We start from the raw sequence: 24101 nt of genomic DNA on the forward strand, positions 1-24101 counted from the left end.
ACATAATTTATTTCTTATATATAGGAACACATGTAGAATTATTAAGTTATAAAATTAAATTTAATGACATCAAATATCATTCAAAATCAAGAATAACAAATCGTAAAAAAAATATAAAAAAAAACAAGGTTGGCTGTTTGGAACAATTTTAAGAAATATCTCCTTATTTTTAAGATGATTCACTTTTTATTTAGGAGAATATTGAATTAAATTGAAAATAATTTTCTCTTAATTGTAAATTTTATCACTCAATTTTTATTATTTCATAAATTTCACCACCTAAGTTTTACCTAAGTTTTTTTTGAATTTTATCAACCAAATTATCTTTTTTACTCATTTTACTACTAATGACATGTAAAAAAACAAAATGATGTCATTTTGTTATCAATTTCTTGTGACACAATATCATTTTGTTATTAATGTGGTGATAAAATGCATAAAAGTTGAGAACTTTAATGATAAAGTTTGTAAAACTATAAAAGTTTAATACTAAAATTTAAAATAAAAAAATTAAGTGATAAAATTTGTGAATCGATGAAAAGTAGGCAGTAAAATTTATCATTAAACCTAAAGTCTATTCAACTATAAAAAAATTATTGAAGAGGACTTCTAGAGTTAGAAATGAGAAGTCGAACCTTAACTAGAATCTAAGATGCCAAAGAATGAATTTGTACGTTGATATATTATTATATTACATTTGTTCTAAGCAGGGGAAGGGCCTTTATGGCGGAAAAAAAGGAATCTGACAAGACATTAGGTTTGATTGAGAGGAGAGGAGGGAGGTAGTCATTTCTTGTTAAAGAAAGAGATTTTAAAAAAATTGTCTTTACAATTGTCAAGTGCACCAAATCGCTATTAAGTAGTAAAACTCGGAAGTCCGAGTATCGTTTCCGCAGGGATTTTATTGCACTTTATCAAATACTTCTCAATTTATAAGTAAGAGTGATAACTGCCAAATAATTGTATTTTGATAATAGAAAATAAGGCAAAATTGTCTTTAAAAATAATTATTTAGCAGTTATTTGCGCTTAAATATTAAAGAATTGATGTTTTGTTGAATTTTGGCTGCAGATATAAAAACTGGAGGCATAACAAGCAAAAAGGCCAGAAAAATTGAAGAAAAGAAGAAAATCTAAAGCAGGCTCAGCCCAATACGCGCACTGAGCGCGCGTCACGCGCTAAGCCCATGATCCAACAAAGCGTGCGCTAAGCCTGCAACACGCGCGCTAAGCCCGCGATCTAACAGAAGTGCGCGCTAAGCCTGCAACACGTGCGCTAAGCCCGCAATCTAACAGAAGCACGCACTAAGCCTGCAACATGAGCGCTAAGCGCGCGATCTACACGCGCTGAGCGAGAGGGTGTCGCGCTAAGCGCGCCTACGAAAGCCCAAAGCCCACTTCAGCAGCTATAAATAGAGAGCCAATCCAAGGGACAAAAAAGACCACGACAGAACCCCCTCTCCTAGGGGTTTCATTTACTCCCTTTCTTTCACCCCTTCTCATTGTAAAGCCCTCAATGGCCATGAGTGGCTAAACCCCCTTAGTTAGGGCCTGACAGGCCTAGAAGCCAATGTGATGTATGATGTACTCTTCACTATTTATCAATGCAATACCAGGTTTTTCTTTCCTATTTTCTTTTCTGTTTTTATCTTGCATACTCATCTTTATACTCTGTTAGGAGTTAGATGCTCGGGAGAGGGTAACTTCTAAATAAGATTTAAAGAAGATATGCATGCATTAGTTTTAGGGGTTAGACGCTCGGGAGAGGATAACTTCTAATAGAACAAGAAGAAAAGATATCATAATAAAATCATTGCTAGGCATAGAGTGATTGTATTATGCCCATGCGTCAAAGCAAACATCTAGAAGTAGAACTTCATGCATTTTATCTATTGAGTCTTTGCAAAGGCATTTGGGAGATAGATAGGTAGAATAGGCTTGTCATCGTGAGGCATCAGGGGCAAGTAAATGAATAGATGTGGGTAGGGTAGAATCACTTGAATTGATAAAGAAAAAATCATAAACTCATACATCCTAGGCAGACAAGGCAAGTCAGTTCCTAATATTATTTTATCGTGAATTTATCCTTTATTTAAATCTTTTATCTTTCTTATCTTTCATCTTTTTCTTTATCTTTAAATATCTTATCTTTTCTTTTATCTTCTAATTTTATCTTTAAATATCTTATCTTTTCTTTAGCTTATCTTCTATCTTTCTTTATCTTTTATTTTAAATTCTTATCTCTTGCTTTTAAATTGGGTTTGCATTAATCTAAGTACGAACAAAGTCCCTGTGGATTCGACACTCGGACTTCCGAGAACTTTACTGCTTGTCACGATTTGGTGCACTTGCCAATGAGTCAACAAGTTTTTGACAAAGAGTAAAATAAAAAACAGGAATAAATGCAGAAATAGGGCGATTACAAACGGGGAAGACAATTAATAAAGATGTCAAGACCGGACAAACCCAATTGGCCTACGATGCATGTAAAGTTCTATCTTAAATCCTTATTAGGAAATACCTTCCCCCGAACGAATAAAACCCACAAGAAATTTAAGAAAAAATGCAAGATAACACGAAAAGAATTAGAACAGAAAAACCTGGAATAAATTCCTTTTGCATTGATAATTCTTGAGGCACACCGTACATCGTTGACTTTTTAGGCCTGCCAGGCCCTAGCTAGGGGATTAGCCACTCATGGCCATTGAGGGTTTACAACTGGGGGTGAAAGAAAGAATAGGGATAAAAACAAAGAAGATAGAGGAGGAAGAGAGAGCTCAGGCTTGGAGTGCTGAAAACAGTGCTCTGAGGCGAGATGATTTGATTCCCTGGGATTGACTCTTTATTTATAGTTGCTGAAGTGGGCTTTGGGTCTTCAGAGTCACGCTCAGCGCGACACCTCGTGCTTAGCGAGTTCGGATCGCGCGCTCAGCGCGCCTTGCCAGCTTAGCCTATACTTCTGTTGAATCGCGCGCTTAGCGCGTAGCTGGGCTTAGCGCGCGTAACGGTTTCAGCTTCTTCGAGCTTAACGCCACTTAGCGCCTGCCTTTTTTGCTCGCTTAGCGCCTTACGCGCGCTTAGCGCAAGTGTTGGGCTAAGCATGCTTCAGAACTCTCTCTTTCTCTTCATTTCTGTTGCCCTTTTTGCTTAATGTATCCTCATTTTTCGTATCTGCAACCAGAAATTCAACTTAATTAATTTCTCAACTTTTAATTATAAATAATTGCTAAATAATTAATTCTTGGTCAAAATTTGACTAATTAACCACTATTAATTTACAATTATTTAGCAGTTATCAACAATTTTAAAATGAAATATTTTAGTAATTAAAATTGACTAAAAATTGATTGAATAGAAACATAAATAAATTTTAAAATTTTAAATCCACTCTCCCTCTCCTTCAAAGCCCCCAAAATTGGAGGGGAAATCGAGATGGTATTTTGCTCTCCTTCTTAAAAATTAAATCAAACAATATAGTTTAGAAAATAATTATTCTCTTTTCCTTTCTATTCATTCATTTTTATTCGATCAAGTTTGATTGGATGAAAAGAAAATAAAGAAGAAAGAAAAATTTTAATATTTGAATTGGAAAGAAAATAAAAACAGGGAAAATTTTAAATTTTTGTTTCTATAACTAAATAGAAGGAAATACTTAGTAAGTCATGTTTTCTTCCTTCTTTATTTTCTTTCTTCTCATTTTCTCTTTTATCAAACCGACCATATGTTATAGCAAATGCCAAAGAGGGTTCTATTGGAGGTTTTGGTTCACATTTGCTAAATATAGTTGGCATTCTGTATGTACAACTGAACATTTCCGCAACAGTCTTGAAGAACAATGTTGAATGTCAAATGAGAAAACCATTGCTTCAACTAAACCAACGCATAGTCAGACTCATTCTTTTGCTACATCAGACATTATAAAGCTCTTTGATCGAACTTTGAACTTTTGAGACAAAAACATGGTGTAGTTGCTTCTACCCGGTTAAGGAAAAGGATAGTTATCTTTCAGTGTAACAACCAATTGTTGTTACATTGTTTAGATGTTGTCAATGAGAATCCTTGTATAAGTGCCAATAAAGAGTGCGTAGATGCTGTCAAGGGTGGTATACAAGTTGACAACCGAACTACAAGTTCTGATAAACATACTCCAGAAGCAGCAGAAGACACTATTGGTATACTTGCTGGAAATGGTGAAAATGTTGGTAAGTGAATTCACTTTGATCCTTTATGTTATTTAGTAGGTTCATTTTAGTCCCCTTTTTTTTAAAGACTCAAATTAGTTCAACAAAAGAAGGTTCAAAATGGTCTTTTAAGTTTTTACAAATGTTCATTTTAGTCCCTTTTTTTTAAGACTCAAAGCTTCACAGTGAAGAAATCTCCTCTCAGTATAAAATGTCTTTCTCCTAAGGAATTTCAAGCTTGGAGAGACAAGATGCCATGTTATAATTGCGATGAGAAATTTCATCCTCACCTCCTACTATAAAATGTCTATCTTCCAAGGAATTCCAAGTTCGGAGAGACAGAAGTTTATGTTATAATTATGAAGAGAAATTTCATCCCAAAAGTCATTGTAGTAGCAGTTACAGAAATTGAATCACAAGACAAACTCTCTGCACTGCTAATTGTAGAATCTTGAAGAGGTTGTTTGGTTGGAGAAAAGAAAAGAGAATGAAAAAAAAAATATTTGAATTAAAGGAAGAGACATATAAGTGTAAGATCCACGCAAAAATTTGAAAATTTCTTCTTCTTTCCTTCCTATTTGATCTCAACCAAACCAAGGCTAACTCCACACCAATCCATGATGGAGGAGGGTCTTGAACCCATTATGTCCCGGATTAGTATGCCTGCTCTAGGAGACAATTTTATGTATTCACATAACTTAGCTTAAGACTTTAAATAAGAAAAATAAGTTTCTTGTCACTTCAATTAATAGTGTTGGCATGTTAAAAAAAATTCAAAAAATACTAAATAACTTTAAAATATCTACAATTTTATGTACTTATAGAAACTTTTCATTTAACTATTGCATCAATGAAATTAAATGTCTATAAAAAAAAGTAATAAATGAGATAAATTTGAACAAGCTTTAGAGTAGATAAAATTCAATATAGTGAGAGAAAATTTAAATGTACAAATAGTATTACACTATCATCATTTTTAATATATGAATGAGCATGGTAAATGTGAGTTATATAATTATGCATAAATGATCAATATTTAAATTCATATGATCATTTAAAAGAGTCAAATAACTTTTTTTTTAAAATTACATAACTTGTGTGTTTAATCATAATTATTCATTCTTACAAAAAAAATCTTAATTATTCATAATGAAATCTAATTGATGTTATTTGAATTCACAAAGCATACATAAACTTCAATTGAATTTGTAAACCAAATTGTTACCTAGAAAGACACAAAAACAGGACTTTATAAAGTTGTCTTTGGAATAAGACGGTCCTATTTCTCCTTGGATCCTGATGTTCCTCTATCCTTTATTGTTAGAAATAGAGGACAAGCATGACTACAATAAAAATCAGCAAACGCAAGTTATCTTTTACTTTAAACTGATTGTTTTCAGAATAAGCTTACCTATTCATTATTTATTTATTCATTTGTTTGATTTTCCAAACAAAAATAAATATCATCCTTGTCTTTTTAGTTTCCTTTTTTCTGCAAACTCTATTAACATTAACAATGCATATATATATATATATATATATATATAGAAAAAGGGGTGAGGATGAATATGAATGGGTCTTGAAGCAAAATGGTATTGTGATGAACCTTAAATTAAAAGTGAGACTATGTGCGGGGGAAGGAGGGAGAGAAAGAGAACAAAATCTGTGTTTATAGTCTATAAGAGGTAAGCATTATCTTTAAGAAAAAAGAGTGAATCCGTATTCACAAAGTGAAGGTTGTCGTGTGACATCTATGTACACCATTCATGGCACCAACTGATGATGAAATGCAGCTTTCCATCAGCTTGCTTGTCCCGTTTGAATAAAGGCTTGAAGCAAGCTCTGCGCTGCAAAGGTTTGATCTGGTGTCCCAGATATGACAACTTTCCCTCCACTTGTACCAACGGAAGGATCATAAACCGTAACAATTGCACCTGAAATCTGGTCCCAGAACACTAGACACATTAATACCAACATCATTGTAAAACCATTTCAGCAATCTGGAAACATTTAGAGCAACTAGCTATATAGAAGAGTGACACTAATAGTATAATAACAGACAAGATTCATATTGTTTATAGGGTACTAAAATGCAAATCTGAATTTGTTTATATCTTGGTGGTGACTATGTCCAAGCACATGTAAGCTTCAAAAGCAAATATAGATATAAACATCTTCACTCAAAATTTTCTGCTGTTTACAATCTTAAAAATATATATATGTCAATTAATAAATAAAGATGTCAAAGCTAAATTTTGACAATGGCCAATTAATCCACCATAGTGCATGCAAACCAAAATATTGCTCCCAACAAATGGAACAAAATGGAGTCAAAGTTTCTCTTAAGATGTGAGTTTGGACCTAACTCAACCCTAAATGTTAGCTCATAGGATTATGATTGTTTCCTACTTATATACTCTATCTTGATCTAATCTTTAACCGATGTGGAACTTGGATTTTTCCAACAGTTTTTTACCCCAAAATTTATTATTATTATTTTTAAAAAACTTTGTATTTTACCTAATAAAAATTATTGATCAAAACCCACCTTTAATCAAATCACATCGTTTAATAAGAAAAAGTGAAAACCCAAACACAATCCTCAACCTAATAATCCACCATATCTTTCTTAAGGGAATAATTAAGCACCTGTCTGATTCGATCCAAATTGCCACCATCTTCACCATAAACAGAACCAAAGACGTGTTCAGAAACTATTATCTCCACAGTAGTATTTGTCACCGTAGCAAACATGTTTCCTCTGTCAAAGGATTTTATCAAGCACAAAGGATGAGAGAAAGATCAGATGCCAGGAGATATCTTAACAAATTGATACATTTTGTCTATCCAGCCCAATTTCACTTATTTTATAGACTTGTAGTTGCAGTTAGGAATCAAAGATTTTACTAATTGTATATTTATATAATAATGTAACCTATATAAATATTTTTTAAATCAATGAAAATTGAAAAACAAAATCATTAATTATACAACCCCCTTTCTCTACATCTACCTATATTAATCTCTATACACGAAATCACTATCACAATTCACAAATAACACAAAAACTCTCTAAAGAGAAATTTTAGGGCAAGAATTACTATATATCAAATGCTCAACTTTACCAAGACAGGAACAATAAAAAGGAAAAGGTGAAAAATAACGCCAAGCCATTGTAGTCTGTGGCGTGCAGCATTATACTAACCTCCCACGTTCCAAATTCTCACTTAAATCCGTATGTAATTCTCCATTTTGTAATATTGTTTCAGCATGCACCCCTGCATTCTACAAATATACAAACTCCTAATCAATCTCATCCTATGCACATTGGAAGAATTAGAAGAGTTATAAAAGAAATTTGAAGGCAATGAACACAAAGGAGGTAAAGAATACCCGTGGCAGAAACCTTCCAGAAGGAAAAGCAGATTTTCCACGGGCAAAAGGTTTACCCTTTATAGGATCCTTATTCACTTTCCAATTGGATTTTGGTCTTGCTTCAGCAACCACCTCATTGGGTGAAAGATTATCCCTGATTCTAGAAGTAATTTTATATAGGGCATTTTGTACACATCTGTACTCTCCAGTGATCTGCACAAAATCTCTCTCTAAGTATAAACTTGACTAGGAGACAGTAACAAAAGATTGTTGGAGCCATAACAAGAAACTCAGTCTATTCTGAGTGCTCAAATGCCTCAACCCAGTGCAACAAGATAAGATATTTGTTATAAGTTACGAACTAACCTATGTCGGCACACAAAAGCATCAGAATCCACCAATCGCAGAGTGATGCACATGAATACTTTTTTTGCTGAAAGTAATAGATATTTTCCACATATTTTATAGAAATGCCTTCTGAAATTGTCTTCAATATTAGAGAATTTTAAATTGAAAATTTTGCAACAATTTTTTTTTCATTTTTTAAATGAAAGGACATCAGCATATGGCAACAAAATCCTTAAGATAAAAAAAAAGTCAACTTGAATTACATAAATTTATAAGTGTACCTGCACCACCACATCCTCATCTGAAGCACCATTAGGAACTGACTCTCCATGCAATATTTGTATGTCAGCCCCAGTTACTTCTCTCAATTCTGAAATCACCTGACCTTCATTGCCACTAAAGCAATTTACCGTGCTTGTTGCAACTAAAAGCCTTGCAGTTACAGGTGATTCCATGCTAGAGACTTGGAGAAAACCCTTTCCAATGTGATCTTCAATAATTCTAGCAAAGACAAGAATAACAGCATCTTGTGCAGGAGAATTACAAGACTCAAGGCTCTGGATGAAAAAAAGCCAGTGCTAAATCAACATTAAAAATTATGAAAATCCAAAATGTGTTTTCAAACAGATCTATCAAATGCGACTATATGTTGTTGCATGAACATATGCACATGAAAGAGGGCACAAAAAACACTGAAAATACTATAAGCATGAGTTAGTTGTGGCATAGGGAAACATTCTCATATGACTGACCTCTACAGCAGAAATGGTGACAATGCGTTCGGCATGCTCGCTTAAAGGAGCTGCAAAGATAATAGAAGCACCTGTTTTACTTTCTAGAGCTCTGACTATAGCCCCTCTTTTGCCAATTACGCTCCCAGCTACATTATTAGAGCAAAGGAGTCTAAACACAACTTCGTGTTCTGCACCTTTTGAGTCACGGTTAGAGGTTTCATTAGAGTTTGTGGTCCGTTCGTATATAGATAAACCTTCCATGGAGGTTAACAATGAATTAAGGTGAGGGAAAAGTTCAGCATTTGGATCAGAGGACAACCTATCAGAAGAGCTAACAGTTGGTGTACTAGAAGTAACTGGAACTTTGCATAATGGCGGACAATCTTGAAGACAATGAGATACAGAAATCAGCGCTTTCTTAACAGCCAAAATTCCACCAGTTATCTGTCAATCAAACAAGTTCCCCGATAAAGAAAAAGAATTTCAAATAGTCATTTTTCAATGATAATGGTATGGTGTTATTTCTGAAGTTCATGAACCCAAACATTGAACTAGGATCTATGAAAAGGTATGTTTGGATTCACATTAGATGATAAAAATCACGCCCAAATATCAGTTAACATGATTTTAGGTAAATATTCACATGTTTGGCTTTACATTGAGGAGCTGATCTTAAGTCCAAAATTAATCAATTTGAAGAAACTTCAAGTAATTTTTACGGTGGACAAAATAATTTTATACTGAATTTTCCTACCAAGTTGTTTTCAGAATAAAAATATCTAAATATAAATCATTAAATCATATCACCTCAAAATCAATTTTGCATATCCGCGGCCAAACACACCCTATATCCCTTTGTAGGCAATTTAACACCCCCGGTAAAAAATATAGGCAAAAATGCCTAACACTAGACAAGAAAAAAAAAAAACAAAAAATAGAAAGTATTATTGAAAAAAAAAGTATTTATTATATCGGAAATATAAATAATTAAATATCATTTTTTATGCTTTTATAAAGCAATTGAAAGCATTCAATACGTATATATACCAAAAAAAAAAAAAACACGTGTTCTCTCCCGGTATCAGATGAAATCCAGATGTAGGAACAATATAAAGAAGCCTTTAGCTTTCCCATGTTAAAGGGGAATTAAATGATACTAAGAAATGAAAACAAATTCAGTATTGCCATTTGGCATAGTGACATATCAGATCCAATCTACTCAAATAGAAATCCCAATTCAGTCACACACACACATTGTAATAAGATTTTGATTCCAAATTAACACTAACCAAGACGTTGACCGTTAAAAACACAATTTCTAACAATAACAGATTAACAGTAATAACAGCAAAACTTACTTGAACTAACTCTTCGTCTTTGGTGGCGCATTGCGGAGGAGGGAAAACCCTAATTTTGGCACCGGTATTGTTCCTAATGGCCGTTATGTTCTTCCCTCCTTTGCCAACAACGGCACCAATCTGCGAAGTGTGAGCTAGCAACTTCGAGAAAACCTCGCCGTTAACAGCTCTGTTAGAATTAACGCCTTTCTCGGCTTCGAGGTCCCAAACCCTCTCGAAAACCCTAACGACGGCCTCCTGCGCGCTGGAGACCTCGACCTCGCCGCCGTCGCCGAGCAGGAGGCCCTTTCGCGGCGAGAGGGAGCCGATGACGAGGATGACGCGGTCCTCGGCGGAGGAGAGGGAGTCCTCGCAGTGGATTTTGCAGCCGGTCTCGCGGCGGAGCTGCGACACGATGGAGCCGGAGCTGCCGATGAGCCCGCCGACGGTGGACGCGTGGCACACGAGGCGGAACGCGATCTGCCCCGGGAGGACCTTGAACACGGGGCGCTTGCTAGAACGGTTAGTCGTGGTGGTGTTGCTGCGCTTCGGCGACGGCGTCGTTTGGTGATCGGTGTCGGAGGTGGCGGGGTCTTGCATTGCGTGGCGTGTGGGTTCCAGCGTGGGATCTTTTTTTCATGTCACGCGCCGCGAGTGGAGTCACTCACTTGGATCGGAAGGAAGGGACAACAAGGGGAGCGAGTGAGGGGTACAAGGTTAAGGTTTCTTCATTGTTTGGTTTGGTTGTCTTTTGGTTACTGATGAGTGAGAGAAAGAGAGAGAGAGAGTGTGTGTGGAGTGATTAAATGGAAATTATGGAAAGGAAGCAACGCGGAAGTGACTTTGAGGATTCGTGGAACTTTTTCTTTTCTTTTTTACTATTTTCTATTTAATGGAATGATGTGAGGGGGTACTGTAATAATAAACCCAATTCTCGAGATAAGGAAAATGCTTCGTTTTACTAATTCGAATCTGAATCTCGAATCTGCCGTGCAAAGTTCATATATGTCATCTAACTTACTATAGTAATTGATGTTTAATTATAAGAAGGAAAATATCTTGAGAGATGAGAAGATAAATTGATATTATTAGTAATATGTAAGAGAAAATAAAATATTGATAAAATGCTTGTGATTTGTGAGTGTTCCTATAGCTAGATCGGGTTAGCTTTTGTCTAAGAGTCTTTAAGTGAAAAAGTATCCTTTGTTTGATTTTTTAGATTTAGTATGACAATGTTATATTTAGATCAAATTGTTTAGCATCCGAACTAATGGGTTTTAGATTGATCAACCTAATAAGATACAGGGAGATACATAATTCCTATGCCTCAAATGCATAAGACTTGAGATAGTGACAAGGATCAATATTTGACTAGAGAAATACGGTCTCCCGGCCTTAAAGTACATAAATACATCAAAATTAAAACAATGAAGACCATCATCATTCGACCAGGAAGGTACAGTGAGTAATCAAATATCAGCACTTTTGAAGCATAGGCTATAGAGTCATATGGTAACAAGAGGAGAAAAATAAATAAAAGATGAATGTAATATGTACTAAGCAATAAAAATAAGTGAAGGATGTCAAATAAATGAAACCGTTAATAAAATCTGATTGTTGTGAGAATCTCCAATGCGCGACTTTGTTCATTGTCTAACGAACTTGTACGAAATCGTCAACAAGTCAATCAGTCCATGGGGTTTTTTTTTACGAGGGTGACGGAGATTTTAAAGTTTGACTTGAATAAGTTTTTCATGATTTTATCCTATTAATTCTAGTATATTCTTTTTACTTCTTTTTTAAATATATATATATATATATATATATATATATATATGACATTAATAATCTTCAGTTTAGTTTATTTTTAAAGATAGTAACTTCATTATTTTTTCAAATGTTTTTTTTGAAGAATTAGTAATCATTTTAAAAAAATATATAGAAGGTAACGTAAAGGTATTGATTAAATATTTTCAAATTATAAAATTATAGAAATAATAAAAGTATAAGAAATTTAGGGAATTGGATTAGATTAATTTGATTTTTTATAAACGTTTTTTTAAACCATGCTATAAACAGTTTATATTCACTCTTAATTAAAATTGATAATTAATACCTAGGAAATTGATTAAGTGAAATAAAATAAGATCTTGCATTTAACAAGCATTTGACAAGTCACAAATTCAACCTCTGATTCATTTGTTTTTAAGTGAAATAAATGTAAGTCTCTATATAATTAAGTAGTATATTTAAACTTGAAAAGTTCCTTTATCCTAAACTGGAACATCATCTCATTTCCTAAATTTTAACTACAAAAATTAAAGTTATTTATGTAAAACTAAAACTATTTAAAATTAAATACATGTTCTGTCTACATAGATACTTAGTTATTTGAACAATAGCTTTAAGGAATTAGTTGAATAAAATAACATCTCACAGCTAATAAATTGTAAGTTTGAGGCTTTATTTATCTCTTTGAGGTAAAATATATGTGAGGTTTTTACAACTATATTTTGAATTTAATGATATTTTTAATAAATTGAGATATCTTTAGATAATTGAGTTTGGCTACACATGTTATTGATAAGAACTTAATGATCTAAAGATATCTCTATCCATTACTTTCAACCTAACTAAACTAACAATACATTTGGTTGCAAGTTTTGAAAACTAGCTAGATACATTATATGTTGAAACAATAGTAACTAGCTTCTACAGTTCTTGGGAAACATAACTGGGTATTTAGCGAGTAACCAAACACACGCTGAGACACTACCTCTTTACTTGAAACTTATGCACACACAAAATTTGAATTGTGTTGTCATCTACCAATATAATAGTGAATGTGCTAAAAAAAACTATTTATATCTAAAATTTGAATTCTTTAATTAAAGCAACGCATTTTAGAAAACAAAATTCGCAAGGATAAAATAATAGTTGTCAACAAACAATATAATAATTATGACTAGATTTTAATAATAATATACTAATTTACAGAAAGAAAACTTCATTCTCGATTCTACAAGAATTTTTATGAAAATTTTTTATTTACCTCTTTTCGATAGAAGTTTTATTTTCTCAGAATGTATCCTAATTTTTGGCCTAATTCTTCTTCTGATGATTGATTCAACCTCTGATAAAAAAGGTATAAAATATATCTTGGTTCTATTTTATCTCTTCAACAAGTTTTGTAATAAGCATAATGACTCTATTGTTCTTAAGGAAAGAAGAACCTATGATTAACTTTTTGGAAAATTTCCAAACAAACAATTTCAACAAAATCTTTTAGTCATATCAATCATTATTAATATGACTTTTTTAAAAAAATATTATAAAGTCAATAAATTTATCGTATATGATAATATATTATTTGATAATAATGTAAAATTATTTTATAATGTTAATATATGTGATTTTTTTTTGTTATTGTAATTGTTGGCCCGAAATATTTCAAAAGTTTATTTTTTTTACAATACATATGTGAAAATGAATATATAATGTTTTTAGTTAATTTTTTCATTAACATTCATATTTAAATACATTACCTCCTTTACAATATTAAATTAGGTACCCTAGCCTGTATTTACCATTTAATAGTTTAGGATGATTAAAGTTGGGTTGGAAATGAAGATTGTTGGAAAATGAAAACAACTACGCGAACAGTGAACATGAGACGGTCGGAACAGGACGACTGGCAACTTTTATATATGCGATTTTTTATTTTTTGAAAAAAATTGAGAACCTCGCAATTATAAAATACTAAGGAGGCGTGTGTTTTAGGCTATGAAAAAAGATTTTCAAAAATATGAATTTGAAAATATCATATTCTCGTATTTGATATAAGTTTTATAAAAGTATTTTCAGGAATAATTTGATTCGCATATATTTGCTCTCTATGGACACAATTACAGAAAGGGTAACAAATATCTTCAAATAAAGGAACCAGCAAACATTGCTATAGTCTTCGGCTGGTAAATAAAATTAGAGGAATTCTAAAATGATGTGTTTCCCTATCATTGATAACTGCTAAATAATTGTGAATTTATAGGAGTTAAATAGTCAAATTTTGACTTAAAATTAATTATTTAGCAGTTATTTGTGATTAAAAGTAAGAAAATTAATTTAATTGAAATTCTGGTTGCAGATACGGAAAATAAGGTTGCAATTAGCAAAAGTGGCACAGAAAGGAAGAAAAAAAAGAAAGAAATTCTGAAGCAGGCCCAATCCAATAGGGGCGCTAAGCGCGAATCAGGCGCTAAGTGAGCAACTAACTGCAGGCGCTGAGCGTGGCGTTAAGCACGAAGGTGGAAACCGTTACACGCGCTAAGCCCAGCTAGGCGCCCAGCGCCCGATCCAACAGAAGCACAGACCCAGCGTGCATGGCGCGCCCAGCGCGCGATCTGAACGTGCTAAGCGCGAGGTGTGGCGCTGAGCGCGACTACGAAGGCCCGTAAGCTCACTTCAGCCACTATAAATAGAGAGACAGACCCAAGGAAATATCATCCCATCTCAGAGCATCACTCTCAGTACTTCAAGCCTGAGTTTTTTTCCCTCTCTACATTCTTTGTTTTGTTAGCCTAGCCTTTCTTTCATTCCCAGTTGTAAGCCCTCAATGGCCATGAGTGGCTAAACCCCTAGCTAGGGCCTGGCAGGCCTAAAAAGCCAACGATGTACAATGAGCTTCAAGAGTTATCAATGCAAAGGAATTTATTCCAGGTTTTTCTGTTCTATTTCTTTTCTTTTACTCTTGCATTCATTCTTAGATCTCTTTTTGGGTTTTATTCGCTCGGGAGAGGGTAATTCTCAATAATATTTAAGATTCAATGCATGCATCAGTTTTAGGGGTTAATCGCTTGGGAAAGGGTAACACCTAATAGAACATCTAAAGAAAAGAATCATTGGGTTAGCATTGCTAGGCATAGAATGATAACTCACTGCCCATGCATTTAAGCAACATCTAGAACTTAATCTTAATGCATTTTAATTATTGAATCTTCACAAAGACATTTGGGAGATAGGTAGTTAAAATAGGCTTGCCAACGTGAGGCATCAGGGGCAAGTAGTCAACAGATGTGGGTAGAACTAATACCATTTCATTGATAATGAATATCCTATTTACATGCATCGTAGGCCAATTGGGTTTGTCTGGTCTTGGCTTTTCTATCAATTGTTTTTTCCTTTATTTGTTTTAGTAATAACACTTTATTCCTACTTTCACTCCTATTTTTACTATTTTACTTCCACTTACAATTGAGAGGTATTAAATAAGTGCAATAAAATCCCTGTGGACACGATACTCGGACTTCCGAGCTTTACTACTTGTCACGATTTGGTGCACTTGCCAAAGTCTTAACAATCATGTATCAAAATTTGTAAGAATATGCGACTTCAATCTGGATAAAATGTTTACTAGTTTTAAATTTACAAGTATATTTTGAATTTAATGATATTTTTAATAAATTGAGATATCTTTAGATAATTGAGTTTGGCTACACATGTTATTGATAAGAACTTAATGATCTAAAGATATCTCTATCCATTACTTTCAACCTAACTAAACTAACAATACATTTGGTTGCAAGTTTTGAAAACTAGCTAGATACATTATATGTTGAAACAATAGTAACTAGCTTCTACAGTTCTTGGGAAACATAACTGGGTATTTAGCGAGTAACCAAACACACGCTGAGACACTACCTCTTTACTTGAAACTTATGCACACACAAAATTTGAATTGTGTTGTCATCTACCAATATAATAGTGAATGTGCTAAAAAAAACTATTTATATCTAAAATTTGAATTCTTTAATGAAAGCAACGCATTTTAGAAAACAAAATTCGCAAGTGTAAAATAACAGATTTTAATAATAATATACTAATTTACAGAAAGAAAACTTCATTTTCGATTCTATAAGAATTTTTATGAAAACCTTTCATTTGCCTCTTTTCGATAGAAGTTTTATTTTCTCATAATGTATCCTAATTTTTGGCCTAATTCTTCTTCTGATGATTGATTCAACCTCTGATAAAAAAGATATAAGATATATCTTGATTCTATTTTATCTCTTCAAAAGTTTAGTAATAAGCATAATGACCCTATTGTTCTCATGGAAAGAAGAATCTATGATTAACTTTTTGGAAAATTTTCAAACTAACAATTTCAACGAATTTTTTCAATCATATCAATCATTATTAATATGATTTTTTTAAAAAATATTATAAAGTCAACAAATTTATCGTATATGATAATATATTATTTGATAATAATGTAAAATTATTTTATAATGTTAATATATGTGATTTTTTTTGTTATTGTAATTGTTGGCCAAAAATATTACAAAAGTTTATTTTTTTTACAGTACATATGTGAAAATGAATATATAATATTTTTAGTTAATTTTTTCATTAACATTTATATTTAAATACATTACCTCCTTTACAATATTAAATTAGGTACCCTAGCCTGTATTTAGCATTTAATAGTTTAGGATGATTAAAGTTGGGTTGGAAATGAAGATTGTTGGAAAATGAAAACCACTACGCGAACAGTGAACATGAGACGGTCGGCACAGGACGACTGGCAACTTTTATATATGCGATTTTTTATTTTTTGAAAAAAATTGAGAACCTCGCAATTATAAAATACTAAGGAGGCGTGTGTTTTAGGCTATGAAAAAAGATTTTCAAAAATATGAATTTGAAAATATCATATTCTCGTATTTGATATAAGTTTTATAAAAGTATTTTCAGGAATAATTTGATTCGCATATATTTGCTCTCTATGGACACAATTACAGAAAGGGTAACAAATATCTTCAAATAAAGGAACCAGCAAACATTGCTATAGTCTTCGGCTGGTAAATAAAATTAGAGGAATTCTAAAATGATGTGTTTCCCTATCATGTATCAAAATTTGTAAGAATATGCGACTTCAATCTGGATAAAATGTTTACTAGTTTTAAATTTCCAAACCATTGATCACGTAATTACTAATGCTTGAAGCTACAAAATCATGGGTTTTCAAAGTTAAAAAAAAAATCAATGTGAACAAATCGAATTCTTAATGGAAAAACCAATATGGTCTTAAAGAAAAGGCACAATTAAAATATTGATTAAAATATTTTCTTGATATTAATAAAAAGTGTTCATTATAGAAAACATGATCTATTACATGTCTAATATCATAATTCAAATATTAAATAACTTATTAAGAAATATAAATGTTATCACTTATGTCAACTATTATTAATTTTATTTTTATATTGTGTTATTTTAATTGTAACAAAAAATTTAGTTATTTATTCGTGACTCTTATTGTCCCAATATCTTACTTCAAGATTGTTTCATATTTTTAGAATAAAAATAATAACAAAATTGTTTCATAAGTTGCAAATTTATTTACTGTGCATATGATTAAAAAAAAAATCGTTACACACTCATAAGTAAATTGTTCGCTCTCCCCACAATAATTTTTCCATACACACCAATCCAACTCATTTGATTTATTGCAACTTGTATCCACTAAACATCCTTAAGCTATTTCCCTTTTCTTATTAACATTTAGAAAGATAATCATGACCCCATTTTATGAAATCTAAAACATTGCACATGTAATTTATTGAAGATTTTATTTAACTCCAGAAAAAACCTTAAAAAATAGATTTTTATTTTACTTGTCACATTAATTTTGATCTCACGTATTTTAATTCAGTCAATTGAATTCTTAAAATTTTATTTTTATCTATAATTAAGTATACTTTTTTTTATATACATAATTAAGTATACTTTCTATTAAATATTTAAATGATTTTTTTAATGTGCAGCTGACATGATTGTTTAATACTAGTATTGAAAATTTGTTTTATATTATTATTATTAGCTCTAATTTATACTAATCTCATACACGGGCTCTGTGAGGATGGGAAGCTTGATGAGGCTCTTGAGTTGTGGCCGCGGATGAGGGAGGTTGGTTGTTTTCCCACGGTAAGGACTTATACCGTTCTCGTTGGCGCGTTGTGTGAGTTGGGGAGATGGTGGAAAGAGGCTGTGAGCCGAATGTTTATACTTACTCTGTGTTGATTGGTTACTTCTGTAAGGAGGCGATGAGGATAAATGGGCAGAGTCGGAGAAGCTGGTCAGATTTGGAGTCCCTCAAGGAAAAACACTTCAAAGCAAATGAGCTTGTATATACAGCCTTGATTGATGGATACTGCAAAGCTGGGGAAATTGAAGATGCTGTTTCAATGTTCAAAAGGATGCTTACTGAGGAATGTTTGCCTAACTTGATCACATTCAATGTATTGATTGATGGCTTACGCAAAGAGGGTAAAGTGCAAGATGCAATGTTGTTAGTGGAAGACATGGCAAAGTTTGATGTGAAGCCCACTCTTCATACTTATACTATTCTTGTTGAGGAAGTACTGAAGGAATATGACTTCGACCGAGCTAATGAGATTCTCAACCAAATCATTTCATCAGGATATCAGCCTAATGTGGTCACCTATACTGCATTTATTAAGGCATATTGCAGCCAAGGAAGATTAGAGGAGGCTGAAGAGATGGTGGTGAAGATTAAAAATGAAGGCATATTGCTTGACTCCTTTATCTATAACTTACTAATTAATGCATATGGATGTATGAGACTACTTGATAGTGCATTTGGTATTCTCAAATGCATGTTTGATACTAGTTGTGAGCCTTCTTATCAAACATACTCTATCCTTATGAAGCATCTAGTAATTGAAAAATATAAGAAGGAAGGAAGCAATCCTGTGGGGCTTAATGTAAGTTTAACAAATATCTCTGTTGATAATGCAGATATATGGAATAAAATTGATTTCGAAGTCACAACTGTGCTCTTTGAGAAAATGGCAGAATGTGGCTGTGTGCCTAATCTTAACACTTACAGCAAGCTTATTAAAGGACTTTGCAAAGTGGGACTCTTGGATGTAGCCTTCAGTCTGTACCATCATATGAGGGAAACTGGAATCTCTCCCTCTGAAATTATTCATAATTCTCTTCTAAGTAGTTGTTGCAAGTTGGGAATGTTTGGGGAAGCAGTGACATTGTTAGATTCTATGATGGAGTGTAGTCATTTAGCACATCTAGAATCCTATAAGCTTCTAATTTGTGGGATGTTTGAGCAAATGAACAAAGAGAAGGCTGAAGCAGTTTTTTGTAGTTTACTACGTTGTGGGTATAATTATGATGAAGTGGCTTGGAAAGTTCATATTGATGGTTTAGCTAAGAGTATGTTGATCAATGCTCAGAATTTCTGAATCTCATGAAGAAGAATGGCTGTCATTTACATTCTGAGACATACTCTATGTTAATGCAGGCTCTGAATAGAGTTTAACAAAATGATTGTTTATTTTTCCCTGGAATGGAACTGGTGGAAAAGGGGCTCCCATTGATATTTTTTGACTCTGCATAAGGTTGTACAAATGGAACGCCTGAAATTTTGTAATACATTCTGAATAAACTGACTCTGTCTCAGCAAGAGAGCTGCAAACATCTCTTTCCTCAAATGCGGTAACACTTTCATGGTCACAGCAAATGGTAATTGTGGCAACCTCACAGGTTGAGAGCAAACAGCAGAATATTGAGATTTGAGAGGCAGTGACTGTCTATATTCTTTCTTACATTGCATTCTTTATTCATATCACCTAATGCCCCTAATACAGATACGTAATTTAGTTTCACTGCTTATCTCAGACACTTTGGTGCGTTATTTTTGTGTTGATAATTTCTTGTGTTTTCCTTCTTTGCTACTCAACTAGAATCAACTTATGGTTTTCAAGTTTCTATTAACTATGAAATTGTTTTTATTGTTATTGTAGATAAATACATGTTTGTGACAATCCAGGGTATTGATCTTTGTTTGAAATAAACGAGGAAATTTTCGTCATTAAACTTATTGATACAATTAATGATGCGCAAACCTTTTTTTTAAGGTGGATGTGTTTGCTAGTGGTTTTTCTGGGGGGTTGGGATGCTAGTTAATATGGTAACATATATAAATTTATGGAGAAGTGTGTTTTCTATTAGCTCGTTCAGTACAACACTAACATGTTTTATTAGGTTTTTCTTTAGTTAATGACTTAATGCTAGTAATGATTGTATTAATGGGCAAGAGAGGAGGAAAAACTGTTTTTGGTTGATAAGTAATCTTTTGGCACAACAGCAAGTTATTCACTTATTGATGTAGCTATGCTGCAGTCCTCTGGACATATCTGATAAAGATGAGACTTGTCTGCCCCAAAAGCAGCTGCACCTGTACCCTTCTCTTAAGCAGCCACTGATTGTTGTCCCTTCAATTTTTTTCATTGGTTTTCTGCTGTACTTCCTAAAACTATAATTGCAGGCTCAACAATAAATTCCAGTCAAAGATTTGTTGGTATAAGTAGATGTTGAAATGTAATCAGGGAAATTTAATTTATTCCTATAATTAGGCTAATTTGCATTTCTTAGAATTAGGTGGATTTGATTTTATAATTTTTATTCCATTTTATTTTCTTAATTAGGTGAGATGAAGATGTCTATAAATACCATAAGTAATCTCTCTTAACACAAGTCAAATACAATTCGGATTTATTCCTTTCAAGTCTTTCTAAGCATGGTCTCAGAGGGGTACAATCCTCTGTGACCTGTCCCGTCGCTACTTCACTCACTTTTGAGCTCCCTACTCATGCCGTTGCCATGTCTTCTACACAGCTGGTTTCATTTTGTTTGTTGATGGACATTTGCTACTTCTGGGTCAGGCTGTTTTCCTTTGAACTTATTTGTGGTCTTTGGATCTCTCTTTCAAAAGATCCACTGGTTTGGCTGTTACTCAGTTTCTGTTTGATATGCTCCTTTTCTTTACCTTCATTACAACATTTGGCTTCTTTATTCTACCTGTTTTTTTATGCCTTCACTGTGGCATGGTGGTCCTTTTTCACAGCCTTTATTGCAGCATTTAGCACCTTCATTATACCGCCTTTTCGCTACCTTTCATTGTGCCAGTTTTGCACTGTCTTTTTTGCAGCATTTGACACCATCATTGGCTGGCTGCCTTCATTACAGCCAATTAGCGTAGTCTTCATTGCTGTTGCACCTCTGATCAATCGAAACCACTGCCAGAAGATTCAGGAAATCATTTTCCAGTGAGAGCTTACCCTACATTCCACCAAGTGGCTTTTATCATAGCATAGCAAACTTTTATGATCTTGCTTGCGGGAATACAATTCACTAGTTTGAGGGGGAAGTGTTGAAATGTAATTAGGAAAATTTAGTTTATTCCTAATAATTAGGCTGATTTGATTTGATTTGTATAATTTTCATTATTTTTTATTTTCTTTGATGCGATGAAGAAATCTATAAATGCCATATGTAATCTCTCTTTGAACACAAGTCAGAAATACAATTCAGATCTATTCCTTTCTTTCAACAAATCCATTTCAAAGGTAAATAGTTGCTGTATCATTGGGAGCTTAGCACCCTACCTTTGTCTGTTGGAGTAATCAGCGAATGCCTTTTGGATTAATGCGAGGTAGAACCACTATCATAATTCTTCTAACTACACCTACCTTATTTTTGTGCAACTTTGTCAACGTGATTGAGGAGTAAATCTAAAAGTTTGCAAGAACTGAAGAAATTTTTTTGCATATAGAAATTTCTCAAGATTCTTTTATTATTTCGAATTTAAAATAATAAATTAATGGCCTTGTGTTTTACCATAGGAATTGATTTCTCACACTGTATGCACATTTTAATGTAAAAGTTATGATTAATTTAGATAAATCACATTTAATAGTTTAAAATTAATTTTTGTTAAAATTAATATCTATTGATGTTATTTAATTTTAAAAATAATGAATACTAATTTGCATGATAAAGTAGCCTCTTGTGGTGGGGCATTAGAAATAGTAATATATGGGCCAGATCATAAAATCTGCTATTGTCTATCTAATTTAAATTTCATTCGGCCAATGTTATATAATGCTACCAATATGTGGTTTTAATTTTTTTTAATTCCAAAAATACCATCTCCTTGACAGTACGAAGCATGCAATCCAGCATGCCCTTGAGTCAGTGATGCCCACTTATCACCATGGTGCTTTCCCGGATCTAGAACTATTGTGTAACCATCTATTTTAAACTAATTTTCCCCCAATGGACCAATGAAAATAATTAATTTTCCCCCAATGGACCAATGAAAATAATTAATTTTCCCTATACCAACAAAGTTTAACTCAAGTAAAGAACAAGTGTGAAAGCTACAGTTGAGAGAAGTTTACAATGTTTAGGTTGGAAACCCGAGAGAACATTTGGTATCCCAAGCATTGATTAACCTTACAAAGTACACAAATATCTCTTTAGATTAAAAGAAAGGCTAGTTTCTTGAATGAATGGGAAGGAAGATAATGATGCACAGCAAAATTTTCCTTCAAATTTATGTTCAAATAACACAAACGTTAACGCACAGGAACAAACCAACACCGGCAAAGGGTAGCAAAAGTTAGTTACACATGAGTATAGGAGTTCAAATACTGATCTAAAATAAAAATAAAAGATCGCCTAAAAATATTGAAAATAAAATTAATCGGATATTTTTTGAATTTGTTCAGATTGAGTTTTGAATAAATCGATTCGGATTGCGGGTTGACGTTTGTGAAATCGAATCAAACGCAAATATTTTATTTATCTTTTTTTTTAATATATAGGATTGAATTAAATCCATTCTAAGTGTAATTTATTTTATTTTTTTCATGCACAACACAAATCCATCCTAAGTGCAATTTCATGACCTTAACTATACTTGTGTGTTGACTGGAACATTAATTTCTAATTTTTACTTCATATAATTTATTTACAAGAAGTCAAAACACATCAAATTTTTAAATGTATATGAATCTATTAGCTACTATTGGACTATAATGTCTAAATGAGGTTTTGATTGTTTGGTAGTGCTAGTGTGAACTTTTTTTACTTAATTTAAATATTTTTTTAAATCATCTAAAGATAATTAAAAATATTAAAAATAGCAAAAATCAATTCAAATCAAACCACAAAATATTGGTTTGGTTCATATTCGATATTATATTCAAATTGAAACAAACCATATCGCAAACACACTTACATTTTAGGTTGTCTTGCTAGTATATACACGACTAAAGATTGCGAAAGTTGATGTTTTTTTTAATTAATAAATGTTAGTTTGTTAATCTTGTTAAAAAGATGAGTAAGAGGGATTCAAACCCCTTTCTCCCTTCACCCTTAGCCACTCTTTCCCAATATCAACCATCAAGCTAGTCTTATATCTCGTTGAGAAAGTTGATAATATATCCAAAACTGAAATTTTTCGCGATTGACAAATGCACAGCTGCACCAGCGCTCCTCGCAGCTTAAATCTCACTTGCTATGTGCTGAACCAAAGCCACACCAGTCAAAGATCATGCCTCTATGCAGTTCAGCGATGATTTTTACCAATTCAACAGTCTTTTGAATAGCATAAACTGTGACCCAAAGCTTACAAAACTGTGAAAGTCAAGTCATCCCAGAATGCGTCTAATATGAAACTAATGAAAGCTTGAATCATATAAAGTACATGCACAAATATCTTTCATTCCCTACAGATCCTTCTATATCTAAAATTTGTGGCTTCCTCCGAATAAGTCAAGTATTTTAATATTTGTGTGGTGCTTTTTAATTTTCTTTTTTAAATTACTGAACTTTACAATGTTGCATCCTTGTGGTGTAGGAACAGTGAAATATATATCAGTTGCTTCTGGCCTCATCTAATTTCTTTTCTCCCATCTAAACATACCATTCTTAGTGATATCTATATATGGGTAGATGAGAGAAACAACAAAGGGTTGTATTTTACACTTCTAGGATGCATGTGTATAATGGGTTATTACGTAATCCAAGTATAACATCTATCATATTTTATCTTTTCTTTAACTTAAACCATGTCAAATTTTCTTTAATGTACTTTTTTGAAGTATTTTCTCAAATTTCTTTATTTGGTTTATCAATTTGTTCCTTTGATACTGATAAAAAAAATTGTTCCTTTGATTGATCAAACATAAAAGTGCATAGTTAATTTGTTATATTAAATTACCCAATAGCTCCTTGGATTTTACT

General features: G+C 32.8%; 1 protein-coding gene and 1 pseudogene across 1 annotated transcript; one reads left to right on the forward strand and one right to left on the reverse strand.

The window, feature by feature from the left end:
* Positions 1-5759: 5759 nt before the first annotated feature.
* Positions 5760-10829, reverse strand: LOC100793130 (KH domain-containing protein HEN4). Its single transcript, XM_003517250.5, has 7 exons — positions 9996-10829; positions 8656-9081; positions 8185-8460; positions 7574-7768; positions 7386-7465; positions 6830-6941; positions 5760-6121 (listed from the first exon to the last, which is right to left on the reverse strand). Exons 1-7 carry the CDS (start codon positions 10572-10574, stop codon positions 5981-5983), a joined length of 1809 nt encoding a protein of 602 aa, XP_003517298.1. The 5' UTR covers positions 10575-10829; the 3' UTR covers positions 5760-5980.
* Positions 10830-17964: 7135 nt separating this feature from the next.
* LOC100783240 (pentatricopeptide repeat-containing protein At5g65560-like) lies at positions 17965-19514 on the forward strand (annotated as a pseudogene).
* The last annotated feature ends 4587 nt before the right edge of the window (positions 19515-24101 follow it).

The sequence above is a fragment of the Glycine max genome, chromosome 1 (genome assembly GCF_000004515.6).
Source record: "Glycine max cultivar Williams 82 chromosome 1, Glycine_max_v4.0, whole genome shotgun sequence".
NCBI classification, from domain to species: Eukaryota; Viridiplantae; Streptophyta; class Magnoliopsida; order Fabales; family Fabaceae; genus Glycine; species Glycine max.